The sequence below is a fragment of the Nyctereutes procyonoides genome, unplaced genomic scaffold, assembly GCF_905146905.1.
Source record: "Nyctereutes procyonoides isolate TBG_1078 unplaced genomic scaffold, NYPRO_anot_genome, whole genome shotgun sequence".
In the NCBI taxonomy this organism is placed as follows: Eukaryota; Metazoa; Chordata; class Mammalia; order Carnivora; family Canidae; genus Nyctereutes; species Nyctereutes procyonoides.
This window is the reverse complement of record NW_026575125.1, coordinates 89748482-89765410: the sequence shown is the minus strand read 5'-3', so window position 1 is coordinate 89765410 and position 16929 is coordinate 89748482. Positions and strand designations below refer to the sequence as shown.

The window sequence follows — 16929 nt, the reverse complement described above, 5'->3', positions numbered from 1 at the left end:
ACCAAGTGTTTTTTTGAAATAGTTCATTAATGTGGTCAGTTTTAGAGCCAGAACCTGGGGGTCCGGTGCAGAGGAAGGACCCAGATTAAGAGATGAGAGACCCAGCTTCTGGTCCCTCCCTTGCCTGTAACTAGCTGTGTGGTCTTGAGCAAATCACCTTGCCTCTCTGGTCCTCTTTCCTCATCTGTATCACCAGGGCAGAGAAACAGGTGTTCTGAGTCACTTCCAGTTGTAAATATGTCAGTTCACCAGGGCTGCCCTGCCCCCCCTTAAGCAGCCTTGTGACCCTGCTGTCACATGCCAGGCCAGCTGCCTACGGTTTTGTGGTTCTGTTTTTGCACCTGTCTCAGAATTGGGGAAAAGGAGGATGGTGGTGGTGGTGTGGAACCCAAGGAGGACCACTGGAGCCAGTCTTCATTGAATAGGAGCCATTCTAAAGGCAGGGGAATTAACCTGACCATATTTGCAGCTTACAGGAGACATATGAGGCCAAAAGGAATGAGTTTCTAGGGGAGCTCCAGAAAAAAGAAGAGGAGATGAGACAGATGTTCGTCCAGAGAGTCAAAGAGAAAGAAGCTGAACTTAAAGAGGCAGAGAAAGAGGTAAATGTGACCCTGACTGCCCAACAGGCAGGAAGACGGGCTGAGCTTGGGCAGAGCCCTGCAGCTCCCAGGCAGGAATGGGGCGAGGCATCTGCAGCCCTGCTTGGCTGGTACCAAGGGAAGGCCGCAGCAAGATCTGTGTCTTCTTCATCCCTCATTCCCCAAGGCCAGGTGGTTACTTTATTCTCTAGAGCCGCCCTCTCCCAAATGGTAGCCACGCTACTTACATTTAAATGAATTTAAATTAAATAAAATTTAAAACTCAGTCCCCCAGTCCCATTAGCCACATGCTAAGTTGTCCTGCAACTACTGTGTGTCCTATTGGACAGCACAGATATAGAACATTTTCATCACCGTAGAAAGTTCTGTTGGGTGATACTGCTCAGGAGTCAAGACCAGAGTCTGTGGCATGGATATTGGATTTTTTTTTTCAGTTTCCCTTTCCAAAAGAAAATGCCACCCAGTACGTTTGGAGGAGAGGTGAGAGGATCTCAAAGATAAATGAATGAAAGGCCGGCAGACAAAAACTAGGTTAGAGCAACTGACCACCACCGTACCCCAAGGGACTAGTAAAAAGCTGGTCTAGACAGCAGGCTTGTCATCCACCACCCCTTACTAAGTCCCAAATACCTGTAAGACCTGGAGCCCTGACCTCCTACATGGTACATGGTATGCTTCGAGTGCTATGGAATCCTAAATTCTCTCCAGAATCCTCAAAAGAAATACTCTGGCGTGCCAGAGCATTTGTACTGTTCTCCTTTGGGTGTCTGGTTCTATTCAGGGCTAGCTGAGTCTCCCCTTGGTCAAAGCTGAGGTCTCTGCCCTCATTCCATTTTATAAAACTCTTTTATCTCCTTCCATGTCTGAGGACAAGTATTTCCTTTGACCAGCTTTGGCATTGCTGAGGTTTTCTCTGCAACCCATGGTGATCCTCCTTGACCGGAGGGGGTAAGGAAAGGCAGGGGCCCCACTCACATTGGGCGATCTCGCTATATAATCCTCTAAAGAATGGATTAACCTTGGACAAATTCCTTAACTTTTCTGACCTCCTGTTTCCTCATAAAACACAGAGAATCACAGAACATGTCTTGATGCTAATTATTAATTGCTATTCATTAATAACAGTTCTGTGACTACATTCAAGAGCAGAAATGTGGAGGTGAAGTGACAGGAGAAGGGACTTCCCCAGACCATGGTGCCCTGGTGCCATCGGGGCAGTCCTTGGCAGAAATGTCTCCTCAGGTCCCCCAGTCCTGCAGGATGGCAACCCTGCCGGTCCCCACTCACCCTGGGCTTGGTTCCTTGAGGAGCTGTTCCCAGGGGACACTCCTCAGACTCCCTGTGCTCCCCTGCCAGCTGCATGAGAAGTTTGACCGCCTGAAGAAACTACACCAGGATGAGAAGAAGAAGCTGGAGGATAAGAAGAAATCCCTGGACGATGAAGTGAACGCCTTCAAACAGAGAAAGACAGCAGCTGAGCTGCTCCAGTCCCAGGGCTCGCAGGCTGGAGGCTCACAGACTCTGAAAAGGGACAAAGAGAAGAAAAAGTAAGTGGTAGGCTGCTCTGGGCCTGTGACTCCTTCCTCCTCCTGCTCATCCCCTCAAGTGCAGGGCCTGGAGACTCCGGTGGAGGCCTCATGCTGGGGGGTAGTGGCCAGAGGTGACCCATAGACTGACAAATGCGTTTGGGTCCCTGTAACTGGTCTTTGTGTCCCCTGAGTTGGGGGAGGTGAGAATAGGGGAGGGCTGTAGTCCCCAGGGGCCCAGCCCCTCTGCTTTGCTTTTGGGAAAGCCCTGCAAGCTCCAGGTAGGAGGAGAGGGAGGGATAGAAGACAGGCAAATGGAATGTGGAATGTGGGAGGGGAGCAAGCAAGGAGGAAACCATGAAATCTGTAGTGTTGTAAGAAAGAGGTGAATGAGAAGAGGGACCCCCCTAGAGGGTAGAGGAGAGAGGGCACCTCAAGCGGAAGCCTCTGGGCACCCTCTTCCTCCCCGAGAGGTTGGCGCTGATCTGGCTCACAGACCGCCTTGTTTGTCCTGTGTTTGAGGGGTTCACCTCCCCATGCCTGAAGCCCCCCAGCCCCATTTTCTCACTTAGCTGCAGCCCAGTCCAGTTCTCCCACCCTATGCCATCCCTCTCTCTTGGCTGCTCCTGGCCTGAGGTGCTGAGAGCTTGCTGGGGAGCCCCCAGATGCTAGTAGACTCCACGTGCCCCATCCTTAAGCTGGGCAGTGATGGCGCAGTCTGTCTCTCTATCTCCCCTGGTGTGTGGTAAGGCAGGAGAGCAGGGGCTCCTGCTTACGTGTGGGTCCATAACCCTGAGCTGACTGCAGGCTTTGCTGGCTGGAGCTCCCCATCCATCGTCCTGGAACCAGAGGAGAGGAAAGGATTTCTGGTGGGACCTGGGCAGCGCCAGGAAACCATGCCGGAGTCCCTTATGCTGGAGTTGCTTGTGCCACGAGACTTGGGCCCTCACATGGAGTGTTGGGCCATGTCCTTACCCAAGGGGCCTGAGGATCCAAAAAGTACCCGTGGTCGATACCTTTTGTTCTCAGCCACCTGTCCCTGGATATCTGCCAGAAGGAGGGAAACATCCTCCTTTCCTCTGGGCCTGGCTGATCACTTAGGAATGAGACAGTGACTTCTGTACAACAGTACGACAGTTAATATTTGAAGGCACTCGATTTTGCGATCCACTTATTCAAAAGTGTAATTTGAACACGTTCACCCATTAGTCCACAGATTTTTGTTACCGAGTCACCACACTCTGTGTCAGATTCACTCACTCATGACCTTGATTTGGTGTTACCTGATGGATAAAGTTTAACTAGTCAGAAAAAAAAGCCTCTTTGGACATACTGTATATTAACTGATTGGGCCTTGTGTGTTAGTTGCACCTGCAGGAAAGGGTTCCTATTTTTAAGGTCAGAAAAAGCTAAATTTGTCTCCTCGCTCTAACCTGTTGCCTTCTTGGCCTGTGGTATTTATTAACTCAATCCCTAGGGCAGCCTCACAGCCTGCTTGCAGGAATTAGAAGATTCCTTTGTTTGAACCCCACTGACACTAAACTATAAATATTCCCTACTCAGATGTTCAGTGGAAGTTCCTCCCAGACCAGGCTCTCTCTTAGTTGTCTCACATGAACTGATCTCCCCTCTCCCACTCCAGGCAGAAGACCCTACATAGGGAGACATGTCTCTCCAGTCTCCAGGAATATTTGGGATTGGTGACAGCACCTTTCCCAACTCTGAGATGGGTGAAGGCCTTGCTGGCATGTGGCACCTCATATTAGTGACTAGGTTCTGACAAAATAGACTGTCCTCTTCCTTCCTTCCAGATATATAAGTGGCCCCAGGCCTGGGCTGCTTCTGTAATTCCATGAAAAGTTGGCTAACTTCTGGAAAACCCTTCTTTACATCTGTGCCACTCGGGTCCCATGGTGATGATGGCGGGGGTAGGTTTTAAGGGCAGAAGTGGGGGTAGTAGGCACTTACTCTTAAAAGATGGTGGTTGGATCTAATGGAGTCACACATTGAGAACTTCCTTTGGCTGCCTTTAAAGAGATTAAGAGTGTACCGGTGTTTTAGGGGTCCCTACCAGCCCACTGTCCCTCTCCCCCACCCTCTCTTCCTTGTTTCCTTTGATCGCTAACCGTCGTTGTTTGTGTCAACTCATAATATTGGATTTCTCCTCAAGCTCACTCCATCTTCATCAGCTCTTACTGTTTTACAGTTAACTCTGCTGTTTGCTGCATGCTGCATGAGACCCTGGGTCCTGGTAAGCTTTATTAACTCTAAATAGAACTGGCGGTGGCTTCTAGAACACATCTCTCCAAATCCCGCCCCCCACCCAACACAAATATCTAATCACGAAAAAAAGTGCTTCACTCTCCTAGCTCTTGTGACTGACAGTATTAAGAAATAGTTTGCTGTAGTCTAAGTGTACATGTGGAATGTTTGCCTGCATGATGAAAAGTGGAGTGTTTTCAGACTTGCTGCTAGAACAGTTAAGTAGCATAGGTAGATCCTGTGATCAGTATCTCATGCCTTAATCATTGCTTTCAAAATTAACTAACGTGTAGCGATGAGGGAAATCACTGGGCTTGCAAGTCTGTCTTACGATGTCAGAGTGGCCTTGACCCCCAGGTTTGGGAATGTTCCAAGTCAATGGAAAGTTGCTTCTCTATTTCCCTCTGGTGGCTATTTCTTATCCAAGGGGTTCAAATTCTCAAATTTCCTTTCGCTGTGTGCCTCCCCCAAAAACTATAATAAAAGTGAAAGCAGCTTGTAATAGTTTATAGGTTGATTATACCAATGATTAAGCACCTTCTATCTGTTCTTTTAGACTCAGTGAGTAGGGAGGGAACATAATTAGGAACATAATTAGGTTTATTGCTATTTTTTAAACCTTACCATAGAAACTTCTAAACAGGAACAAGAGAGAAGATGGTATAATGAAACCCCATGTGCCCACGACCCAGCCCCCAGACAACTGTCAACATATGGCCAATGCCATCTCATCTATTATCCCAAACCTGCTGGATTATTGTAAAGCAAAAGCTGTATCTTTTCATCTGTAGATACTTTAGCAGGAATCTCTAAGAGATAATGACTCTTAAAAAAAACATAACAACACCACCATTAGCACACCTACAAAATTAACAATTTGTTAACATAAAATTTCTAGCCAGTGCTCCGAATACCCTGGTTGTCTCATAAATGCCTTTTATGTTTGGTTTGTTTGGATCTGGGAATATAAAATACTGAGAAGACTTCTCCCCACTCACCAATGTAGTTTATGATTTAAATAGAGAGCCTGCTGTTTAGTCGCCAAACTGATTGCTGTAGCTATTGCTCTGGGGACTTCGGGCAGCTGGCAGAACATCCTACTTTCAAGCAAATCTCTAAGAGGAAGTCCACAGAGGCTTCTGAAACGTAAGGCCCCTGAAATTGGGCCAAAGGAAATAACCCTAAAAGAACAATGAAATGATATACTGTCTGGCTTGAAGGCAAGTGGTGGAGCCCCTGTTAGTTGACGGGAATTAAACTGGAGATCTCCATTTGGGGAGACTTTGAATTTCTAGAGCATCAGTCTACTGCCGACTCTCATGCCTAGCGAAGTGTCTGGCACTTGTAGGAATTCAGTTCGTTTGTTCGCCCATGTTCAGTAAGGACCACAAGAAAGATGTATCCTGGGAGGTTAGATTTCAGTTGATTCAGCTTGCAGTGCACATGGCTTGACACAATTTGGTTCAGGTTTCCCCGAGTAAATCCTTGTTAGTAGCCATTATGAAAATGAATTCTGGCAAAACTATAATTAAAGCCATGCTGTACAAGTGAGAGGCAATTGGCCAACAGTGGGAACAGCCAACCCCAACTCCAAGGAGGTTGGCTTTTCCTGGCAGGCTTTTCCCCCAGCGGACCGCAAGAGCAGTTCCAAACCAAATAAGGGAGGGAGGCTCCAAGGGATCTGAAAGCCACAGAGGCAGCCTGTCCCCTCCCCAAAACCCTCATTCCAGGCACAGATCACAAAGGCCAGGCCTCATTAACTGGAGTGTGGGCTGAGGGGAGGCCTGCTGTTCCTCAGTGGGTTTTGAAATTGCTGGAGGCGCTAGGGGCCCGCACTCTGCAATTATAAGAGAAATTCCCCTGGGATCCTACACAGTTGTGGCTACTATGTCTCAATGGTTATTGGCCCCTTGGCTCTTAGGGAGGTGTGCACAGTATGTGGACAGTATACATGTGCCAAAATAGGTCCACCTTCCGACACAGCCCAGAATATAGGCCATCACCGGGTTGTTTAAGTCTCTCTTCCCGGGGAAAGTAGACAAAGACTAAAGTAAGAGGTGAGCATTCATATGGCATTTTAATGCTTTTCAAAGGGTTTCCCCAGATGACATATAACTTTCACCTTACAACAGTCCTGTGAGGTAGAGCAGAAGGTAATCATCTTCAGTTTGCCAATGAGCGAATGAAGGAGTGGGGAATTTCGGAGACTTACCAGGGGTCACACAGCAAGTTAGTGGCAGAACTGGAACAAGAATGCAGAACTCCTAATTCCTAGCATAAATGGCTATTTACGAGAGAGAGAGAGAGAGAGAGAGAGAGAGAGAGAGAGAGAGGAGAAAAGAGGTGCATGTGTGGAGAGCTGTATGGATGTATTCGGTCTGAGGAAGTGACTCAATGTTCAAACATACTCCCATATGCATGTGCTTGTAACAGCCCCCCTAGACATCTAACAGCCTTGATTTAATGAGATAGATGTATTCTTTGGGCAATAAACAGAGGCTTAGAAACACAGGCAAGGAGTGATGGAAAGAGTCTTGATCAAACAGCCAAGGGAAACAATCTCTGACCCTGTGACTCTTTCTCTGTGACCACGGAAAAGTCAGCTGGTATCTGTGTTCCCCGGTCTCCTATGTTGAATGGAGATTGATGCTACTTGCTCTGTAAATGTCCCTGGCATGAAGTTTACATGAGAGAAAAGTCAAAGTGCTATGTGGACACAGACCCATAATGGATTGCCATAGTTCAGGTGTTCAGGTAACTGTGGTCTGGACCCTATTGCAGACCCCTCAGCCATCCCTAGATACTTCTCAAGCAATCTTGCCCCTGGGAGGGGGGTACCAGTTAGCTAACTGGAGCTGCTCCAGAGTCTAACTGAGGAGAAACCTCCACCTTGTCTGCTTTCCCTATAGGACAAGGCAATTCGTGGCTGAGAGCCTGGCCTTCTACCCAGTGGCCTGAGGCACCCCAGAGATTTGGTGACAGGACTCCTGTATAGTGTCTGGGTGGGCGTTAGGACCTAGTAATTCAGAAGAGATACAGTATTCTCGGGGCTGTTGATAATTATTTTGCTTAGCTCGTGCCACTCTACTGCCACTTAGAGGTGTGTGGGGGTGCACGCATGAAAGCATGTTCCCAGGAGCCAATGCGATGAGACCTTATTCTAACATAGCTGTATTCTAATTTATCCATTAGTCATCATGACAATTTTCTTCTAACCTTTTTGTTGCTGTTGTTGTTATTGTTGTACATTAATCCATCCATTCATTAACCCAAATTCTCTTTTCATTTTCAGTTTGGGCTTCCTGTAGACGCCCTTTTCCTGCGCACCAGAGCTGGGCTTCACTTTCTCTAACTCCCCCTTAACACGTCTGAAGGGGCACACAGCCCATGCCCTCCCCTCTCTTCCTGCCAAAGTTTATAGGAGCCTTGGGGGTCTGAGGATGGTGTCTGGCCTCTGGTCAAGAAGCCAGCAGTCACATGGCTCAGAGATGGCTTGTGCATCCCAGTCCCCCTCCTGTTGCCCCACCCCCCCAACCTGCCAACCTCCCCCCCAACTCCACCAACCCCTTCCCCACCATCTTTGCCAGACCCTAACATGTTCAAGGGTCCCATCCGCTAGTCTCCACCATCAGCTCCCCTGTTCCAATTCTGATTGGTGCTTGGTTCCCTGAAGTATCTGCCTCCACCAGGGCTGGGTAAGCGATGATCAGTCCCGTTACTGTCCAAGCCCTGGGCTTCCTTGAGCACCCCCAACCCCCAACGGGAGCCTGGCCCCTTCTGAGAGGGCTCCAAAAGGAGACACTCTGATGCCTTTTTCTTCTGGCCTCTCAGCCCAGTCTTTCCCAGTTTTGAGTTGCTCTAAGTAAGTGCACTAAAGTTGTGTTAGAAGTCCAGAACGAGTTTATTTACGCCAAGCCCTTTCCAGAAAGCATGATTGCTGAAGAAAATGGCATACATTTCTGCTCTCTATAATTCTGGGTACCCTACAAATGCAGAGGGGAGAATAAACCTGAATATTATTACCAGCCTAGTGTCTTCAATGATAGACTTCTGGAACTCTTCTGCAGTGCCTCACTATCCCTATAACCTCCCTTAGGGCTCTGCACCATCCCAGTCTGGCAGGGCCCAGGAGCAGGTTCACGTTGGAAGCTGCCAAACTGGGTGGTCAAAGAAGCAGTGTTAACCAGGGAGACATAAATTAGGGATTAATCTTCACACAGATGAAGTTTAAAGCAATGATATTCCATGAGATCAAGAGAGAAATTAGAGATAGAAAAAAACAAAAAACAAAAAAACTCCAGAGAAGCAGCGTTTTCAGTTTTTTGCTCTACTGAGTCTTCCAGTCTGTTTATTTGGTGCATGTGATGAGTTTTGATCTATATTTTGCATGCATTCCCCACCCTCCACCCCCCCACCCCCTCATAGGAAGAGGTGAGACAATCGGCTGGGGAGGAAAGAAGACATGTTGCATCTCAGAAGGTTCCCTGACTTTATCTCCAGTCTAAGGATGTGATATTTTAAAAAAGATTCCAGCCCCAATTTTTATAATGGGCCCATCTGCTGGTGGCTTTGGGAACCCCTTTGAAGTAGAGAACCCTCCACTGTCAGGGCCACGAGGTATGATGGCCTTTGGTATTTGGCCAGCAAGAAAGAGAGAGCGAGCAAGCGAGCCAGCTGAAGGTCACCTGGCAATGATGTGTGGCTAATGCTCCGTTTCTCTGCCCTTCCTTTGCAGTAATCCATGGCTGTGTACTGAATAGTATTCCCCGCTACAGCTGGACTGGACTCCATTTAGCCTTTTAAAGCCAAGGTTCTGATTTTAACTGACAGCTTTCCTTTGGGGTGCCAGGCAGCAGCCCCCACCCCTGTCCCTGCTGTGTACCTCCACTTGGAGTCCCACCTCTTCTGAGTTCTGCCTCCGAGTCCACTGGCACTGATCATGACCCTTCTCTCTCTCTCTTTTTTTTTTTTGATCGCCTTTTTTTCTTTTTATTTTCCAAAACACACAGTTAAACCTGGCTGTGCCAAATTTTCAGGGCTTTTTGAAGCATTGAGAATGGGGAGGGAGGGGTTTCCCTCTCTCTTCCATAATAGATAATAAATAAAAGGAAGTGGTAAAGTAGAGCAAACAAAAAGCAAACGTACACACACCCTTTATATTTTCTTGTTGGCAGAGCAAGAGTGCAGTTTTGATGGGTATTGTGGGGTGAGTCACTGATTGGTTAGTGGCCAGAGGCAAGTTTGAAGTATACACTAGCTTCTTGAGAAAAATCCAAGTCTCACAGTGGAGCATTTTAGGAGACCCCATGCTTGGAGGTTCCAAACAAAACAAAAACGTGAATACTCAGCCAGTAGCTCTGAGAGATGCTAAATTAGGGCTGTCACGTCTCCTTGGGAAAGGCATCTTATTTGCTGCTTTGCTGCCTCTCCGTCCAGTTTTACAGCTTTCCTAAGAATCTCAAACTTAAACGACCAGCTGATCTCCTTTTCCCTTGGTTATTATTTGCATCACAAATAATAGGGCCCTCATTTGCATTTGTTTACACATTAACTGCTTGAGGCCTGAGGAGCTCTGAAAACTTCTTAAGTAGCAGACTGCCCCCCGGCCTTTGGGAAAACTTCAGAGACCAAGCAGGAATTTCGTGTCAAGGGAGAAATTTTGGTCTGTCAGACGCAACCCAAAGGAAACAGACCTGGAGAAGTCGAGGGACTTGCAATATGTCCCAGTGCTGCTTGGCGGCAGAAGCCAGGCGAAATTCAGTGTCCCCCTGACTCTGGATCCGTTTCACAAATGGATTCAACCTCTCCTATATGGTGCTGGATACCAAGGTCCTTTGATGTTCAGAGAAAATGAATAGTTAGTGTTGCAGGGCCTTTGAGGGTTTTTTTCCCCCCATAGAAAAATATCTGAGGATGGAGTGGGTAGGAGCGGACAAAGCAGAGGACTCCAGGCCAGCTCCTGAACTGAGCGTTTCTGCTGACGGCGCCTGTTGGCTGGTCAGTTTTCCTGGAAGTCTGGAATGGGGCCCAGGCCTGTGAATGTTCAACAGGTGCCCTACATGATCCTTGTAATCAAGGAAGTTTGCTAAACAAAAAAGTCTAACCTGTGAGTAAACATAAGGCCTTTAGAAAGTTGATTAAAAGGATTAAAATAGTTATTTTCCTGGGTAGCTTTTCTCACTGTCGACGGAAAGGGGGTGTCCCCCCCCATTCAGTGAAGAAAGTTTTTAATCAGTACAATTGTTATTTTTTTAAAATACCCTGAGTACTTTGTTAACTTGTGGTGAAACACATCCAGTCATCAGAAATGGTCTGCGCTTTTAATTTTCCCAGACTGGAATGGAAAGGCTTTCCTGAAAAATCCCCATATGTGATCACATACACTCACATGCCATTTGTTTTAAGCCGAGAACTTTGCTTTTCCTTGCTGCAGTGCAGATCACTTTTGGTTTTGGTTTTAATCATCTGGCATTCACATGGGGCTGTTTTCCATTAAAACAAGAAGCTTCAACCGGTGTGTGGTGTTCTTAAAACCTTCTCAGCCGAGTTCCAAGTGGTTATGGTCCATCCGTGACTCCATTTCTAACCTGTCTTCTTCAAGAGTATAATCTGTGCTACCTTAACGCTGCCCACTCCCCTTGCCTTGTCTTTCTTTGAATGTCCTTTTTCTTTGGCTAATTTCCTGTTTTCTTTCTCTTTCTCTCTCCCTCTCCAGCTTTTTTTAATCTTGTCTTCAGCAGCTGCACTAAGTCTAAAGGAGAAGACTGCCATTATATTGTCTCAAACCAGAAACTACCCAATCCCCTCCCCTCAAACTGCGCACATACTCACACCACACACTCAACAGGTGTTCATGTGGTCCTGTGTCCAGGCAAGAAGCTCTCTCCTGGCTTACATGGTATTTTCAATGAAAATGTCTTGTCCTGACCTAACCAAGGCAGGAAAAGAACCTTCCAAGCTGGAGAATGGACCAAATGTAACCTCAGAGAGACAACTGCAGGACGACTCACCCAAGTGTAAGTGACTGGGGCAGGAGGACCTCAGCTGTGGGTGTGGAAGTGTTGTCCACGTTTTTCAATTTTCCTTTTTAAACACCGATTCTCCAGTTGACAGTCTACAGCCACTATTAAACATTTCTGAGTATGGAAGAGAAAGTCAAGCGACAGTCCAGTCTTCAGCATTCACGGGCCTTCTGCAGACCACCCTGCCCCCAGCAAGGGGGAAAATGGATCCACTCACACTCAGGTGGGGAAGAGAAAGGCAGGAGGGGGTTTAAGCTTAGTAAGCGAAATTACTCCATTTAACCCTCCAGGGCCAGTTGGGGTTTTGAGAGAGGTTTCTGCACAATCTGGGATTGGCAAGGAGAGCTTTCATGTTGATCAATCTGAGTTGAATTCATTGGCTTAACTTGCATCAAAATCCGTGTGAGTGTGCTCATTACCGTACATCCCTACAACCATTGCCATTCCACTGTCCTGGCATCTCCTGAGAGAGCCTCTTTGCATGTTTTCCAGAATCTGTGTTTGTTTTTCCTTTCTTCTCCTTTGTTCTTTTTGTTCAGAAATGTGACCGGTCCCTGCCCCTCTGGGGCTTTCATTCGCCAGGAGAAACATCCCAAAACCAGCACTGTTTAGCTTGATACCTTTCTAATGTCCATGTCAATTTTCAATAAAATTCAAAGAAATGCTCAATGGTTGTGTGATCTGATCTTAAATCGTCAGGTGAAGTATTCCACCACGGTTTGCCCCAGGAGGAGTGGGTAGCTGCCTTCCACGTGGGTGACTGAAGAGGCTCAGGGAGGCAAGCCCATACACAAACTTCGTAGGTGGGCTACTTTGTGCCCCCCTCTCCATTTGGGCCTGCAATTCCCATGGGCAGTGTGGGGGTGAGCAGGAAGTCCTACTTTTCCTTCATTAGCATGTATTTAACTGATGCATTGAGCTGATTATCATCTAGGGTAAAAGGTGGAGGAAGTGGAGTTCCAGATCCTACCAAGCAAGATTCTGGTGAGTTTTAGTTACTGAAGGAAAAGAACTCTGCACTGCATGTCATCTTTCATTCAATCCTGTGATGGGAGCGGCCCGGAAATTCATGAACCTGACTGTCCATTAAGACTTGAAAATATGGGGATCCCTGGGTGGCGCAGCGGTTTGGCGCCTGCCTTTGGCCCAGGGCGCGATCCTGGAGACCCGGGATCGAATCCCACGTCGGGCTCCCGGTGCATGGAGCCTGCTTCTCCCTCTGCCTGTGTCTCTCCCTCTCTCTCTCTCTCTCTCTCTGTAGCTATCATAAATAAATTAAAAAAAAAAGACTTGAAAATATGGAATCCCTGGGTGGCTCAGCGGTTTAGCGCCTGCCTTTGTCCCAGGGCGCGATCCTGGAGTCCCGGGATCGAGTCTCGCGTCGGGTTCCCTGCATGGGGCCTGCTTCTCCCTCCTGTGTCTCTGCCTCTCTCTCTCTCTCTCTCTCTCTCTCTCTCTCCCCGTGACTATAATAAATAAATAAATATTTTAAAAAAAAAGACTTGAAAATACTTGTATAGATAGTAAGTAGGACTTTATGTCTTGGGTCTACCAGAGAGGGAAGCCTCCTGGTGCCCCCAGCATTATTAAGGTGGGCAAGAGGGGAGAAGGGTTAGCTTTCTACAATTCTGGTTGCGGTCAAGGTAGGGTTTTCTCCCCTCGGTTTCATTTCCCGATTGGCCCAATGCTGGAGACTGGAGACCTGAGACCTGTAGAGCGGTCCCTATCCTCTCCGAACCCGAGGAAACGACACTGACCTGCGTATGCGCAGCTCGCACACTAGAGGGCAGGAGAGAGCAGTGGCTTGTGACGTCACTGAGCGGTGGCAGGCACCGAGTGTGTGGAAAAACACCGGCTCTGGAGCCAGACACCCTTGCTGTTGGTGTGTGCTCGGGGGCAAGTTGGTTTAAAAACTTCTCTGTAAAAGGAAAATAGAAGTAATGCTCTTGCAGGGTGATTGTGAAAGCTACATGGGCTAATGTAAATTAACAACCTGGTTGTTCAATAAACCATATCCCTTATTAAGGATAGAGTTTTCCCTTTACTTGAAGTACCTTAGGCTCCTCTTACCCAGGGTTTCTCAACCTCAGCACTATTGACGTTTGAGGCCAGAGAATTCTTTGTCATAGGGGCTGTCCTATGCCTTGTAACACCTTTAGGAGCATCCCTACCCACTAGATGTCACTAGCACCCTCCCGTCCCCCAAGCTGTGATAACCAAAAATGTCTCCTGGGGGGCAAAATCGTCCCATATGGAGAATCATTGTTGTAGGCCAGGGGTCAGCAAACTTTTTCTATAAAGGACCATCTGGTAAGTTATTTTACACTTCGCAGGCAATGTGGCTTCTGCAACTGTTCACTGTAGCGCGAAAGCAGCCATAGATAATATGTCAAAGGGTGAGCATGGCCATGTGCCAATACAACTTTATTTATAGATACTGAAATTTGAGGGAACCTCAGTGGCTCAGTGGTTGAGCCTTTGGTTCAAGGCATGATCCTGGGGTCCTGGGATCGAGTCCCAAGTCCTGCACTGGGCTCCCCCACAGGGAGCCTGCTTCTCCCTCTGCCTATGTCTCTGCCTCTCCTTCTGTGTCTCTCATGAATAAACAAATAAATTATTTTAAAAGATACTGAAATTTGAAATTCACAAGTGAATTTCATTTTCCCATGTCCTGAATTATTATTCTTTTGATTTTTTTCAGCCATCAGATAATGTAAAAACCATCCTTAGCATGAGGACCTTACAAATGCAGGCAGTGGGACCAGAACTGGGCCGTGAGCCATAGTTTGCCGACCCCACTTCTAATGCATTTTAGTTCTGGTTGGTGTATCATTGAACCTAAAGGTGTTACAAGTAACTGGCCAGTCAAGAGAAATCCAAAATGAAGACAAATAGCTGACAACTTAATGCAAGTTGGGGGGTGGGAAGAATGGGCTTAACTAAAATTTGCATACAGTTTTGCTAGAGCATAGATGTGGGGCAGGGGGCTGCTGTGGCATTGAGGGCCTGCTCCTGGAGCACTGCTGAGCAGGTGACAATGCCAACTGCTTCTAGGGAGAGAACTGGGCCTCTGAAACCCTCCAAGAGGCCTAGCAGCCAGGGCTCCAGTTGTAAGCACTGAGGTTAATCAGTATCCTCACTCATCTGAATGGGAGATTCATTGCTTTGCTAAAAGCACATTTTTTGCAAAGCCATTCTTTTAAAATGTGGGTACCCCTGGAAAGAGTTGTGCATCAGACAGTAGTACCTCACAGTAGTTTTGGCACCTGGTCCTACCTTGATATTGGTGTCTATCCAGATCCTGCACTACCTCTTACCTTGTTTGGCTTGGACTTTAGAAGGTACCTGCTCTAGGCTCAATACCTATAAAAAATTATAAGTCTATCTATTACGTGTAGACCTGGGGCCAAGCACCTTATCTTGGTTTGGGGCTTAAATTACTTATCCTCAATCCAATAATAAGGATATATTGGACACCTCCCGGTGGGTTTGGCCCTGTGCCCCATGCCATGGAGTGTATTGTTGCATGAGATCTAGTTAGACACTGCTCTTGAAGGACTTACAGACTAGCCACATCTTATCTACTCAGTCCTATTTTTCAATCCTTCCTAATATCCAGTCAACATTCCAGCTCAGCCTGCACATGCCTCTCCTGGAGTTACATGAACTATTGGTTAACTTTGTCTGAAATATCCTCTACTGATTGAAATCCTGCTTTTGAGGCCCAGGCCCCTCTTTCTCCTTGAAGTCTTTCTTGATCCCATCCAAATATCCTGATCTCTTCTCCATTTTCATACTTTCTAGTTGAACTTTTATAATCTTTTCTGCCTCCTGTTTGAGAGACCTCCCTCCTCAAGAGATGGTAAGCTTCCTACGGGTAGGAACCATCATTTATAGCCTGTCAGCCCAGTCAAGAGCCAATACACAACAACATGTAATTAAGAGGTAGCTAGATTGAGATTCTTTAGCAGTGTAGGGAGCTATTGCACTTTTAAAAAAAGAATTTTATATATTCATGAGAGACACAGAGAGAGGCAGAGATATTGAGAGAAGGAGAAGCAGACTCCTTGCAGGTAGCCCGATGTGGGACTCCATCCTAGGACCCTGGGATCACGCCCTGAGTCAAAGGCAGATGCTCAACCACTGAGCCACTCAGGTGCCCGACTATTGCACTTTTCATTTTTTAAAAAAAGATTTTATTTATTTATTCATGAGAGACAGAGAGAGAGGCAGAGACACAGGCAGAAGGAGAAGCAGGCTCCATACAGGGAGCCCGACATGGGACTCGATCCCCGGTCTCCAGGATCAGGCCCTGGGCTAAAGGTGGCGCTAAACTGCTGAGCCACCCAGGCTGCCCCTATTGCACTTTTCAAACATTTAATTTTTGAATTGAGTTATGAGAATACTATAAAGTACATCCACATACTCTTGACTCAGATTCACCAGTTGATAACAATTTGCCTCGTTTGCTTTATCATTGGGTGCTCTGTGTATACAGATATAGATCTATAGATAGCTATACATTTTTTTCTGAACTATTTGAAGGTAATTTACATGTATCATGGCTCTTTTCCCGTAAATATTTGTGGGCATTTCCTAATAATAAGGACTGGGTGACGGGCACTGAGGGGGGCACTTGATGGGATGAGCACTGGGTGTTATGTTACATGTTGGCAAATTGAACTCCAATAAAAAAAATAAGGATGTTCTCTTATATAATCACAGTTATCAAGTTCAGTAAATTTAACATTTTTACACACCTCTATCTATTGAATAACATGCTTTATAGCATTTTTTTCTTGCCATATAGGATTTAGTCTAGGATCACCCATTGTGTCCTGTCTCTTTATGCTCCTTTAATCTAGACTCTTCCTTTGTCTGTTTTGACATTGATAAATATTATCAATGTATGCATGTACAGGAGAGGGAGCAGAGGGAAAGAGAATCTTAAGCAGGCTCCATGCCCAGTGTGGAGCCCAACACAGGTCTCGCTCTTACAACCCAGAGATCATGACCTGAGATGAAATCAAGAGTGGTTCACTTAACCAACTGAGCAAGCCAGGCACCTCATGACATTGATATTTTAAAAATCCCAATCTAAAAATAGATTGTTCTTGGGACACCTGGGTAGTTCAGCTGTTGAGCATCTGCCTTTGGCTCAGGGCATGATCCCGGGGTCCTGGGATTGAGTCCCACATTGGACTCCCTGCATGGAGCCTGCTTCTCCCTCTGCCTGTGTCTCTGCCTCTGTGTGTGTGTGTGTCTCATGAATAAATAAATAAAATCTTTAAAAAAATACATTGTTCTCATTTTGGGTCAAGTTGTTGCCCAATTTCTCAACTATATAATTATTGGGTTTTTCCCCCTTCTTTGCTACTAATAAACAATCTGTGGGGAGAAACTATAAGTCCATGCAGATATCCTACTCCTCGTTAAATATTTCCCCTGAGATTTAGCATCTATTGATAATTCTTGCCTGAATCCATCTACAAAATGATGATTTTCCAACTCCAGCAC

General features: G+C 46.6%; 1 protein-coding gene across 7 annotated transcripts in view; it reads left to right on the top strand.

The window, feature by feature from the left end:
- Positions 1–12081, top strand: part of SEPTIN6 (septin 6) — a 68125-nt gene extending 56044 nt beyond the window's left edge. For 4 of the 7 annotated variants that reach the window (XM_055338661.1, XM_055338660.1, XM_055338666.1 and 1 more), the window contains 3 exons: positions 470–602; positions 1959–2149; positions 9126–11099. In XM_055338661.1, coding sequence (XP_055194636.1) covers positions 470–602; positions 1959–2149; positions 9126–9150 — 349 coding nt within the window. In that variant the 3' untranslated portion in view covers positions 9151–11099. The other 3 variants (XM_055338664.1, XM_055338663.1, XM_055338662.1) reach the window with 3 other exon arrangements.
- The last annotated feature ends 4848 nt before the right edge of the window (positions 12082–16929 follow it).